The sequence below is a fragment of the Crocodylus porosus genome, unplaced genomic scaffold (assembly GCF_001723895.1).
Source record: "Crocodylus porosus isolate Cpor-Errol unplaced genomic scaffold, CroPor_comp1, whole genome shotgun sequence".
Lineage (NCBI taxonomy): Eukaryota > Metazoa > Chordata > Crocodylia > Crocodylidae > Crocodylus > Crocodylus porosus.
In genome coordinates, this window is record NW_017728886.1 from 77,435,576 (window position 1) to 77,449,295 (window position 13,720).

Below are 13,720 nucleotides of genomic sequence, written 5' to 3' on the forward strand. Positions count from 1 at the left end.
GCACCACTCTGGGCAGCAGGTAGCATGGGGAAGGACAGCAGCCATGTGGACATAGCTGGGCATCTACTACTCTGCACAAGTGGGGGTGAAGCTGCACCCCCAGCATGTGGGCTCCAGCCACTCCCACCTGCCCACCCCACCCCCTTGTAGAACCCCTCAAACCCTTCCCTCATCTCACACCAACATCCCCATATTCTGCATACCCTCCCCAACTCTTCCATACAATATACAGGAGTAAGACTTTATTTTGAGCTATTATGCAATTGCCTCTATATATACACACCACTTAAAAACATTCCAGGACAAAAAATATTTTTTTAAATAAAATAAAATGTGTTTATAATAAATGTTTAATTTTTAGTATATGATTTGTTTATCTATAATTGGTCAAAATGACATTTTCCCAAAGATTGTGTACAGCCCTCCATAGCTTGCCAAAATAATTGCCCACCCCAGTATAGTGACAAACTGTACTTCTATAATTCTAGCAAATTTCAAAATCCAGGCTACTGCTAGTACTATAGATAATGATAGTTGTAGATTTTCAGTGTGTGATTTTTAGCTGAAAGAGTTCCTTTAAACTGCACTTGTTACAACTGCATGTTAGGCTTCATTATTCTAAATTTTATTCATAATAGAACTATTTCTAATTACGAAACAGCTAATATATAGTTAAAGGGTTTGTTAAAAAAAAATAATAATCAAACTTTCCAGGTATATTTCACAGTACCTAAACTTTCTTTCCAGGATTTTCCTTTTTCCCAAAATCCATTTCTCATTCAAAAAAATGCTTTAAGTAGGTTCATGGTTTTGTCTTTAGCATTTATGTCATAAAACCAAAGTTTAACTGCTACATCATTTTATTCTTCCAAATATAGTCTGTCAGGCTTATGACCTAAGCAGTTATTTAAAAAGTCAACTGACTTCTCCAAACAAAGGCAATACTTTGCGTTTGTTTCACTGAATCAGTGCAGTGTATATAAAAAAGTTTAGTTCATGCTGGTATCATCTGCCTCTTGCCTCTTTCCAAACTGTTGATTTCCAGGCAAAGATGGTGGCTCTCCAGGAGAGGAATGCAGAAATTATTTATGAAGCTGGCTCCCTTGACACCTATACCAGAGGAGTCAGCTGCCCAAATTGGCTAGGCCCAGTGCTGCAGCACCCCAGGCTGCCATTTAGATTTGAAAGATTAAAATTAAAAGGAACTACAGTCAGGCCGACAAGTGTTGCCACTGAGCTAGTAGGGGAAAAGTAGTTGCATTTTGGTTAAACAGTCATTTTAGTTGACAAAACAATTGTTCAAACACAGGGTCAGTGAAATGAGCAGTTGCCACCCAACTTCAGTTTACAGTTTTGTTACAAAAGTAATGATCTTATTAACAGTGCTCTTAGGAAAATTCTATGCCATGATGTTTTTAAAAGAAAAATGAACAGCACTCTGCCTTTATGAGGCTCAAGTTGGTTACAAAGTATTGTAATTCAGAATCCTTGTCCAACTAAAATCAATAGCACCTTCCAATTCACTTCAGTGCAACTAAGTATATAACTGCAAGAATAGATTATATCTTCAGGAACACAAGTCACACTCGCCACACAATGTGTTTAGTTTTATATAACAACAGTACTGTTTGAAGCTCAGAATCTATTTAACATCCTATGATCTCAAAGCTCTTCACAGAAATGGGTGAGCATGATTATATCCACTGCACGGATGATGGAAATACACAATGGTAAAGATCACATGATGTGTATACCTTAAATCCAGAAAAAGAAAATAAATTTTCTGACTCCCTTTCCAAAACATTATTAACTGTACAATGCTGTCCTGGAGACTTAATTTGCATTGTAACTTTCCTTCTAATAAAGAAGGGCAATGAGGATTAAGCTGAAAATGGCATTGCAGTATATTAATAAATGGTAGATGTAAGTTCCATCTTCTTTGCCTGTCAATCTGGTACATATCAGTACTTAACAGAATGGTATTATTTGTGAAATGCAGGGGTTTTTTCCTGTGCCCAGCTGTGCTTATAAAGTTTTTCTCTACAGATATGAAAATGAGCAACCATTTAGAAAGGCAGTGGAAGATGAAATAAATTCCTTATATAAAGTGATTGATGATGCTAATTTAACTAAAATGGATCTGGAGAGTCAGATAGAAAGCATGAAAGAAGAACTAGCTTTGCTGTCAAAGACTCATGAAGAAGTAAGTCAAGATTGTGGGCAATGCATAGCTAATGTGTGTCTGCTTAGCTAGGCCGGTGTGACACATCTGTCTGAAGAGGAGTTAATTACACTTGGCAAATATAGATCATAATATCAATCTGTAAATTGTCCCCCTCCCTTCCTTTGTTAGCCTGAACCACTCTTCTTTCAAATAATTATCAAAAACACCAATACAAAATATTCAATATTTTTTATACCTGATAAATATAACATATGCAAAATAGCTACACTTCATTTGACATTGCACTCACATTGGGTCAGGAGTAGGCAACCTTTCCTGGCTGCAGGCTCGAATAACTCACCTTAGGTAAGAGGCAGGTGGATGAGCAGGTTCTAGGACCCAGCCATCTCTGCAGCCAATATCCCACACCATCAAATATGCCAAAGCCCAAAGTCTCAGGCTGGATCCAGTGGTTCTGTGGGCTAAATTCGGCTTGTAGGCCATAGGTTGCCAACTCCTACCCTACATAAATTCATGGCGCTGGACTTTCCCTTAGAAGTGCAAGTCCCCAGTACTTTGGGGCCTGATTCTCTTTACATGCACGCTACTGTAAATTAACAACAGCTCCACTGAGTGAGAAATCTGACCCCATGGACCAATAAAGCCATCAAATTTCTGAAATGACACTCGATATTAACTGGACTGGTTTGCAAAGTTTGCGATGTAGTTAGCAAACCACTCAATTACTGCTCAAAAAAAGAAATTAAGATTCAACAACTCACTGAGGCAATCCAGAGGCAATAAGAGTTCCCAAGGGCCCAGTTTTGCAGCCTTTACTTTCTCATTCATTGTCTTCACCAGGATACCTTGCATTAGAGAGGATTACTCACCCTCAAGGGGTTCAGGGTCTGACCTCAAATAAGCACTGCAATCTAACACCCTGTCAAATAATGACAGGGCATCAGACTGCAGAGTTAGAAGTCCTGTGTAAGGGGCAGCATACAGTTATACTGCTCCAGGAACAGAACAAAGAATGAACTGTACCTCAACATAGAGTCCTTGCTTTCTTTTTATGCTGGTAAAACAGACCAGCCCCAGACAAAGTTACTGATTACAGCTCCCACACCAGCTAAGCTGAACCGGTTAGCATGCTGAGCCCTATGTTGGCATGCCAAGACTGCCCATTCACAGCCTCCCCCGCCTATGCTCTACACATACACAATGAGAACAGCAGCTCTGAAGCAGCTGTTATACTTCTGCACACAGACCAGAAACATGAGTAACCTGTGCTAAGGTGTAAGAGTGTGATATATGCTCCCTTATTTGCCTGTGTAGCCAATACGCAAGGCAGTAGTCTACCAGCCCACAAAGAGACTTACTCTTCATATGGCAATGACATCACAAGAGACTGCTCAACAAGATTCAAAAAGTTTGCTACCAGGATTTCCCAGTTCCACTATGCCCTCCCCCTCCAAAAAAACAGCGCAAAGCACATGAAAATAGCACACACCAGGACAAACATACTGCAAGCTAGGGCTGCCTGCTCCCCTGTCTCCATACGCTGTGGAGACAGCTGGCTGGGGTACAGTGTGCCTCAAGACAGGGGAGCAGGTAGACCTGGACTGGCTGCTCCCCTGCCCCTGCATGCCTCAGTGCAGGGCCTCCCAGCTCCCACATCTCTGGGCACTTTGAAGCCCCCACACTGAGGCAGCCTGTGCCCCAGCTAGTCCTCCCCAGCACATGGAACCTGGGCAGGAACCAGGAGAAGCTGGGAACAGGCAGTTTTCCCACAGTGGGACAATGTGTCCCACAACAAAAGGGCACATGTAGGTGCGTGCGGTGTGATACAAAGTAGTGGCACAAATTCATGCTGCTACAAGTGCACACCCCTGCTCACCTGGATGCGGCTCAAGGGTACGTTGACAAAGAAGTTTCAATCGTGGTCCATTTCTGTATGAGCATATTTTTTACTTGTATTGTCCGCATCTATTTTTACCACTAACATTTGCAGGATGGTTTACAAACCTAATTCACAGGTTCCCTTATGCTGTTCTAGTAGTGTAAAAAGGCCATAGTGATGCTGATAATTCACATATACATGCGCAAATCTCATTTGTTCTTGTGCTCCTTAAACCAAGGTGTCCAACTGATCTATCATCTTTTGCACATACCCTATGACAGTTACCATGGAGCAGCTGATGTGCTGTAAAGCCTCACCTTCCTCTCTATCACAAAATCTTATTTGTATACTCATGCCCTTAGATGCACCAAAAGTGCTACACAGACTGAGCTTTCCTTGGCCATCATTCCTTTTCCTTATGTGCATTTTTTTCAGGATGTAAAAGTATTATATAAACAGCTTGCTGGATCTCATTTGGAGGAGCTAGATGTTCCCATTGGAACTGGCCTGGATGACATACTGGAAAAAATCAGAATTCACTGGGAGAAGGATATTGAGAGAAATCGTGCTGAGACTGGTGCCTTGCTCTATACCAAGGTAAGTGGTGACACTTCCCTGTACCCATCTCTAACTGTGAGATCTACTGGAAAAAAGTTCTAGTTCTATACAGAGGAAACTTATCTTTTTTTGGTTTGATTTACCTGGCTTTACTTAACACTGCCCTTCTGCCTTGCCTATCACAGCCACCCTGTGCAGAAAGCAAACAAATCACTGGAATCTATTTCTAGAATGCATCATTTTTTTACCAGACTATGCTTTAGTCAGAGATTGGTTTAACCCTGAAGTATGAGATGTAATACTTAGCCAAAAATTAATTAGCATTAGCTAATATAGGTCTAGGTGTTAACTCTATCAATGTCTAGTCCTTGGCTGAGTCTTGCTGTTTCTGGCCTTAATGACATCCTGTTGTAGTCAGGTGCAAAACTTAATTATGCAAAGAAAAAGTATTCCTATCAATTTTGAACAGCCAGCTCATTCTTCCCCTTTCCCTTCATACAAGTTTTCCAGTGCCCCTAAAACTTTTAATTTCTCTTTTCTGCAGCATTGCTAATGTTACTGCATTCTGTCAGAAGTAGTATGAACAGCAGGGCACAGTTCTAGATGAAACTGCACTATTGATTTTTTGTGTCTGTTTGTCTCCTTTTTCCCCCCATCCCATTCCTTAAGTATCCTAACTTCTTGTTTGCTTTTTTGACAAAAGCAGCACACAGGGCCAGATTTCTATGGGTACCGAGACACTTAAACATGCTGTTAGCTGTTTAAAAGGATTCCGTATGAGCATCTTTAGGTGCCTAAATACCCATAACATTCTGGACCATTGGGCTGAGATCCTCATCGACTTGTCCACACTGATGCTCAAATCAATCTCCTGAGCTGATGCAGTTAAATTATGACCTTATAAAGCAAATAAGCAGTGTAAATTATTCCCTGAAATGTGCATTGCTTTGAATTTATCAACAGTGAATTTCATTTGCTGTCACACTGCTCATTTATCTTGATTGTTTCTTTACAGTGATCTCTGGACCTGACTAATCTAAATAACCTTTTGTCACCTGCACAGCTGGTTGTTCCACAGCTAGCCCACCATTTTAGATTATTAATGAATATTTTAAAGGACATGAGATCTAGTATGAAATCCTAATGCAGCCCATACATTAACCTTTTTCTTCGGGGTGAAAGCAGACTAATTCCACTCTCTGGGGGCTGGAGGCTGAGGGCCAGCAGCAGTGGCAGCAAGAAAAGCAGTTAGAGGGAGACCAGGGCTGTATCAGCTGCCAACTGCCATGTCCACCAGGGCCCAGGATTCTCTAGCAGGATATGTCCCAAGGCACGCCTCAACTTCTGGTTCGGTTGCACAGATAGGGAGGATATGGTTGGCACTCATACTTTACAAGTCACCTTTTTTTAATAAAGGTGACTTGAAGAAGGGGTGGGGTATTTGGGGGAAGGGAGAGGGGAGAGAAAGGAGCTGACCTCTTTTTTAGTTTTGTGAGGTACAGCGAGTACTTAATATTTTTTTTTCTCCAGAGGTTTTTTTTCCTTCTTGATTTTTCTTTGGAAACACTAGGACTAATCAAAGCTTGTGCTCACTTGAGGACCCAGAAATATGAATTTAGAGCAGTCAGCTTCTTAAATGAAGATTAAACACTCCTGCTTCTTTACTAAGGGCCTTTTCTTACTTCCGTTTCTAAGGAGTTTGAGTTAAACAGGTATTTAAAATAACCACAAACTGAATAATCATACCTCCTTCTCAGTCAGGTTTATATCTTAACAAGTTCTTCTTTCATAGAATTTCCCTGAAAAAGCAGGACAGATGAGACTTCAAATATAAAAATGGAATGAAGGATTAAAAAAACTCCTTAATTTAAAAAGTTGTTCCACTATAAAGATAGGGGGAAGAACACAACTGCATTTTTTCTTCTCTCTGCTGGTAATTTTTAATATATTTGTACAAACACTGTTTGTGTGAATGCAGTCACTTACTTACCAGCACTATTTTTACAGTATGTCCTTAGAAAAATAAATATGCTATTGTTAACATACATCATTTAACTTCTTGGCAGCAAACTTAAAATCAGAGTTGCAAAGCCCTTTCATTTTGGGATGCAAGGAATATGAATTATAATTACAGCTTGTTGTGACTGACAACTGTTATTGTCTTTCAGCAGGACACAGAAACAACACCTACTGTACGAACACAAGAGGAGGAATTGGTAGAATCCCTGAGAACTGAATTCCATGATACAGCCTGCAAAATACAAAGTCTGCAAGCAGAGACTGAATCTTTAAGAACTTTGGTAGGTTGCTACAAAAAATGAGCGTGTACTCACTGGGGTGTTTGCAGTGAATTCACGATGCATTTTCAGGTCCATCTTGGTAAGTGAGACTAAGCCTATCAAGACAAGATGCTGCATATCCCCCACTCCCACTTAAGAATCTGGAGGTGTGAGTAATCAGAGCAAAAATCAAGTCATGAAATTTTATCCCTCAACATTTTATTGAATATTTGTAAGTCTCACTGAAATGATTACATACCTACTATTCTAGAGTAGGAAGATGTTACGCCTTTGTTTCAACTGCCTTGTATACACACAAGAGCTTCAGATAGTGGTTCAGCAGTACATACCACTATGATGCACAGATTTCAAGATACGCATCTCATTAAAGGAACCCTCAGTATATATTTAAATGCAAATGATTAGAGTAGATACAGATTTCCAGTAAGTTACGGACACCAGCCTAATTAAAAACACTATCACAAAATCTTTCAGAGTAAGGAGCCTTTCATTTATTGTCCTTACAGAAAAGAGGTCTGGAGAACTCCTTATATGACGCTAAACACTGGCATGACATTGAACTACAGAACCTAGGCTCTGTCATTAACAAACTGGAGGCAGAAATGGGAGAAATCAAAGCAGAAACTGAGCAGCAGCAGAGGGATCGTGAAAATCTGCTGTCCCACAAGCTACAGCTGGAAAAGGACATTGCTACATACCACTGCCTTCTGGATGGAGAAGCCAGCAGGTATTTTTTTTTTTTTTAAATAATGAATGTGTCACGAACAGAGACAACATTGTGCACAACTGAGAAGTGGCATTGTCCCACTTTGTTAGATGGTCAGGTGGGTGGATTAGGAGACACTACACAGGGGTGTATGCCTGAAGTACAGCTCCACAGATGTTCCTAGAGTATAATCATGGGAGGTGAGGGGTTGCCAGCAGTGAGAGAGCCAGCCACAAAAGAAGAACAGCCATGGGCCCAGTGGATCCATGAGCCTTCTTTTTCCAGAGTTGAGACTTAAAATGAAAAAGCCCCCACAACCTCCAGGCTATCTTAATGGCTACAAAACAGCTGTGTCATTACTTAGTATCTTGGGAAATACATTCCTAAAATACCAAGTAATGACACAGCTGTTTTATAGTCAGTATAGTCTCATTCCCATCCCTAAGCCCCTTTCCCTCCCTTTCTACAGCCCACGTCCTTAGACTTTGCTCCTCCAGAAGCTTTCATCCTCTCTGTAGAAAAGGAAGCAACACAAATTAATCCATGACACAGCAAAGCACTTGAACACCCAAGTAATCCCAGGATTATTCAGATGTTTAAAAAGTAAAGCATGTTCTCAAGTGCTTTCTTGGATCAGGACCTTCATGATTAACATTTTAGCTCCGTTCGGGAATTCAGCAAAAGAAATATCTTTGTTTCTTTATTTAAATTTTTCAGATTTATCAAGTAACACAGCATATTTTATCCCAGATGGAAAGAGTAAAGGAAAATTTTGATTCAAAAGAAAATACTACATATTTGCCCTCATCTGATTTGTAACAGATGTCCCAGTTCAGCAAAGGCACTTAGGCACAGCAAAAGCACACAAGCATTTTTGGAGAACAAAAGTGGATCTAAACATACTTTAAATTGAATGCGTGTATAGGTGCTTTGTTAAACTGGGGCCCAAAGAACAGAATTTGACCTGGTAGCCATGTCTTTTTATAGAGAAAAATAGTTTTCTAAATAAATAAAAATATAAATGAGTTTTACACGTTATCTAAGCTCTCTAGTCTACACAGCCTCTGAGAAACCAATATTCTCCCATTCATATTCCAAATCAAAAAGTTTTGTGAGTTTTTGTTTTGCTTAATGAAAAACATCCTGCTGCTAAAAGTTGGGTCTTGATCCTGCACACATCAGAATCAATTGCAAAACTCTGGCTTCAGCACAACTGGGACATTGGATAGTAAAAAGACAAAGCACGCATACCACCTAAAAATCTTGATGAAAGTACAAGGCAGACGAGCTAGGAGTTTGAAATAAAATTTCTGTCCCTGATCCCTCTAAGTTTTGTGTGAAGGTTTTGAGAGAGATATTTAAGTTGCCTCTGCGCACTAACCAGGGTTTCTGCTATCAGTAATTGCACAGAACTATTAACCTCACACAGAACTGGATATATAACATAATTGCACCCATGTAACTGTCCTCTCATTGGCATAAAAAAGTGGAGCAGGCACACAACCTACCACAGTAATGTGCTCTAACTCGGTTAGAGTATGTTTTTTCTTTTCACATAAGAAAAGAAATTAGGTGAAAGTTCACCAGCATAAGTTACACTAGAATTACAAGCATCCAGCAGAGCTATGAGATAAGACTATACAAATGTACAGTCCCACCACTTCTGTTTGAAAGAGCCTAGAGCAAATTTGCCATTCTATAACTCACCAGGATCATTCTGACCTACTACATAACTTATGGGATGGACACACATCACATGTTTAAGCAGTGATATTCACATTTTTGTAACCTTATGTAAATTACATTTGTATCCAAAACTAACAGACTTGCAGCTATCCCAAGGTAGCTGCGAGCTGTAGATGGTTATTGCAGCACTTTCCCCCTGGGTGCAGTGATACAGAAGTCAGCATGATAGAGCCAACAGCTCATCTAGGATAAACCACTGAAAGATGTATACAATCTTTTAACTAGAAAAAATCCCACTCCCTCCTGCCCTCATTTCCCCAGTGCAATATCTTTCTTTTATTCTTTTAAGCTGAAAGCTTATTACTGGCTAGTAGTGTAATTAAAACACTCCTGGTTAAAATTCAGGGCCACAAGGCCTGTACACTTCTGAAGTGTCACTCCAGATTTGCACTAGGATGAATTTCACATACGTAGCAGGAAATGAGGGAGGAAAGCTGGAGGAAATGGCCTGATTCACAATGTTTAAATGCAGAAAGAATTTTCCCTAAAATGTGGATGGCATTGAATATGAGTCTTGATTCTGAGCCCTCTTCGCTAAATGCATGTGTGCACTCTTCATGGTTAAAATCTTCAAACCTGCATTCTGCAAACTATTTTGCTTCAATATCAAGACATTTTAAGAATTAAGTTATAGCTAATACCAGAGCATCTTAATAACAATCAAAGCATTCTCAGTGAGCTGGAATAAAACTCATAGCTAAAAAATCATCTAGGAGTTGAGAACCATTTAATCACAAGGTCTATGAACCAACAACAACTGAATATTGCACACACCCTGATTTAAAACTCATTATGAGATAAATACAGAAGGCTAAATCTGTTCTCAGTTATGGTTAAAGCCCATTGAAGTCCATGGAACTACACCAGTGAGAATGAAAGTAGAATTTGGTCTGAAATGTTGTTTTTAAACCAATTTGCAATACAGGACAAATAATATATATTTTTTTTAATTTTCAGCTGATTTTGATGTTCCTTGTGCACAGAAGACAACATTGCTGTTCAAACAGTCATTGACAAAAAATGTTCGTGGAAAGTTAAAAAAAAATTCCAAAGCAGCCTGCTTTATTCAGTTTGATTCAACAATCTAAGTAGGTTGTAGCTTGAACAACTTTCTTAGAAACTCCTCACGTGATTGCTTTGCTTACACCTATCAATTTGCCCATGTTGTTAAAATTAAAATAAAAAGAAAGAATAGTCAGTTTTAGTTGTTTGAATTTTTTCCTCCAACATTGCTTACTGCAGCTGAAAGGCATAAGAGCACAGACCTTTTGTTTATCCATTACATACTGTGTACTACCTCCTTTTGCAGTACAAATAGTCTATAATACTATCATTTGTTTGCTGTGCAACAAGCAAAAAAATGTATTTTTAAATGCAATGGGTGGAAATATCTATGTTGCATCACAAGATTTTGGCCTTATTACTGTATAATGTATTGTACACTAATAAGTCTGAGGCAGATAAAGCATGACAATAATTTGTTGCAATTAATTTTGCAGTACACAGGTGGGGTCAGCAGCAGCAAGGCAAACTTTCCATCACTGCCCTGTAAACGCACCTTAATTCTGTTCTAGAGGAAATCTGTCCAAAGATAAAAGAAGTTTGTTCAGTCTCCAAGCCGATTCACTTTTTGGTCTCTGATGGTTATAAAGAGTGCCAGCATTTTGGTATGTTCTTTGATCTGAGCCCCTTCCAACCACAATTTTCTACAGAAGGCCACTACAGTAGCAGCAGACTGTACTGGATCATATTTCAAATAAACTGGTGATTCAGAGGGAGAACTGTCCACATCTTATTGTTAACTCACCTAGTCTTGCTTTTAATAATCAAAATGTTTATAGTCTAATTTTATACTTTGTAATATGATTATATTCACTGCTAATGTCCAGAAAGTTATCATGTATCAAAAAAATTTAACAAATTTAGCCTTAATTCAGTAAACCTTTATATGCAAACCCATTAGTCCCGCCAAGTTAATAAAGCTGTTTGCAGGATCAGAACTTTACAATATAAAACAGATCGGAGGGAAAAAAAAAAAATGTTGGGCAGGATCTGTTTTAGGATATTTTATAATAAGGAATCCAAAGCTGCTGAGAAACTGGATGGAAAGCTAAATGGAAATAACCTGAAATTATTTTAATTGTGTAATAATTAAATGTCTGCTCAAGTGGCAAAAGTCCCTTAATGGATAACAAAAATAAATACTCTCCAGACTTGATACACTTCATTTGCTAGTAAGTGAGCTTTAACGCCCTGAGCATGTGCTTCCTCCCACACAACCCCACGTGCATCTAATATACTTTCTGAATGGTCTACAAAACAAAACAATGAGATGTAATGAGGAGAAATTAAATATTTGAACTATGATGCCTACATGATATTGGTCAAAATATGGCTAGAAAGAAGTATTTCTGAATTGGGTTATGCTTCATTAAACAATGAAGTGTTTGCATGCTGCAGCTCTTGGCTAGGGACGGATATTACACATAAGCCAGTTTAAGGGATCAGAAACTGGTTTAAACGTATAACAGAACAGATATTCAGTGCACAAAAACCAGTTTTAAAAAAAATGACTAAAACTGGTTTGAGAAACCTGTTTGAATGTAGTATCAGACTTCACTGATTTGGCTCAAAACAGTTTATACAAATGTCTGTTCCAGACCCCTTCCTGGGTTAACTTAAACCAGAGTCCACCAGCATCCCAGCATGCTCCCTGGGCTGGACTCTCTGCTCCAGCTCAGCAGGGCTGGCCACACCCCCCCTGCTCCCCCAGCCAGAGCAGAGACAGGCAGGGACAGGGGCCTGGCCAGAGAAGAGTTTAATTCTCCCTTCCCTGTCCCACAGGCAGAGGCCTGAGCAAGGTCTGCTGGGTACTCCCCACTCACTGCAGTGGGCAGAGGGGGCAGGGAGAAGGATTATTCTCCCTTCTACCCTCACTGTCCCTGGGGGACTGCAGCTGGGTCTGCTTGCCCTGACCACTGCTGAGTGGCAGAATAAGCCCCTGCCTGTTCTCTCTGCTGGAGAGAGGGGGAATAATCCCCATCCCTGCCCCTTCCTCCCCCCCACCAAGGGGCCCTGCCAGCCAGTATCTAACCAGGTAGGGGCTTACTGGGGAGCAAGCTCCCCTGGCCAGCTTCCAAGCCCAACAGCTGCCGCTGCCGTGCCCTTTGCTTCGTGCAGCACTCAGGGCTGCAGCTGCACAAACGGCTATGGGTTGGTTGAGGAGGGGGGCTGTTCTGTCCCCAGCTGCTGCTGCCACAGCTGTGCCACACCATGCTGCTCTGGGTGACTGGAAAGCTTCTGCCCTGTGCGTGGAGCTCTGGCTTCAGCTCCTGGATGCCCTGGAAGGTGGAAGGTGCCTGGGTGGGAAGCTTCAGTCCAGGGGCTGCAGTCGGAGCTCCATGTGCAAGGCACAAATTGATGGGCTGAAGCTCCCCCACTGCTGCCACCTCCCAGAGTGGCAGGAATGGGAGGAGGAGTAACTGCTACAGGAGAAGGGAAGCTGGCGTGGCCCAGTAGGACTGTTTCTCCCCTCATCTACAGCTACAGCTCCTGCTGCACCATGCCATGCTGCTCAGGACTGGGAGAGCTTCCCTCTGCTGGGCTGGGAGCCGCTGGGCTGAAGGAAGCTCCCCCAGCCCTGACTGGCACTCCAACTGCAGCCCCCAGACTAAAGCCTTCCTCCCTGGCACCTTCTACCTTCCAAGGTGTCCAGGAGCTGGAGCCAGAGCTCCACACATGGAGCAGAAGCTTCCTGCTCCCCCGACCCAGAGCAGCATGGCATGGCGCAACCATGGCAGTGGCAGCTGGGGACAGAATAACCCCCAGCCCGAGCCAGCCCTCAGTTGTTTGTGCAGCTGCACCCCTGGGTGCTGCAGAGGGCAGGGAGTGCAGTGGTGGCAGCTGCTGGGCTTGGGGCCCACTGGCACGTCTGAGCTGGCCAGAGAAGCCTGTTCCCAAGCCAGCCCCTCCTGGCAGGGCCAGATATCAGCCAGCAGGGACCCCTGGAAAGGTGCAGGGATGGGGGTTATTCCCCTGTCCCAGACACCGGAGGAAGGGGGTTTATTCCTCCAGTTGGCAGCGGTCTGGCTGTGGTCCCCAAGGGACAGTGGTGACAGAAGGGAGAATAACCCCCCTCCCTGACCCCTCTGCCTCAGGGGCCATGCTGGCCTGCCACTGCAGCAGCAACAGGGGGACACCCTTGGCTTGGTTCCCTGCTGGTAGGTCAGGGAGTGGGGGATTGAATCCACCTCTGACCAGTTCAGCTCAGACTGGCCACAGCCCCCAACAGAGCTTCCCTACAGCCAAGGGTGTGCTCTAGCACCCCCGGTGCTTGACTTGAGCAA

At 41.9% G+C, this 13,720-nt stretch overlaps 1 protein-coding gene across 3 annotated transcripts in view; it reads left to right on the top strand.

Annotated features, from left to right (window-relative positions):
* BFSP2 (beaded filament structural protein 2) overlaps nucleotides 1–10,380 on the top strand; it is a 28,057-nt gene extending 17,677 nt beyond the window's left edge. For 2 of the 3 annotated variants that reach the window (XM_019537012.1, XM_019537019.1), the window contains 5 exons: nucleotides 2,047–2,203; nucleotides 4,500–4,661; nucleotides 6,791–6,922; nucleotides 7,429–7,649; nucleotides 10,332–10,380. In XM_019537012.1, coding sequence (XP_019392557.1) covers nucleotides 2,047–2,203; nucleotides 4,500–4,661; nucleotides 6,791–6,922; nucleotides 7,429–7,649; nucleotides 10,332–10,335 — 676 coding nt within the window. In that variant the 3' untranslated portion in view covers nucleotides 10,336–10,380. The remainder of the gene's footprint in view (nucleotides 1–2,046; nucleotides 2,204–4,499; nucleotides 4,662–6,790; nucleotides 6,923–7,428; nucleotides 7,650–10,331) is intronic. The other variant, XM_019537028.1, reaches the window with a different exon arrangement.
* The last annotated feature ends 3,340 nt before the right edge of the window (nucleotides 10,381–13,720 follow it).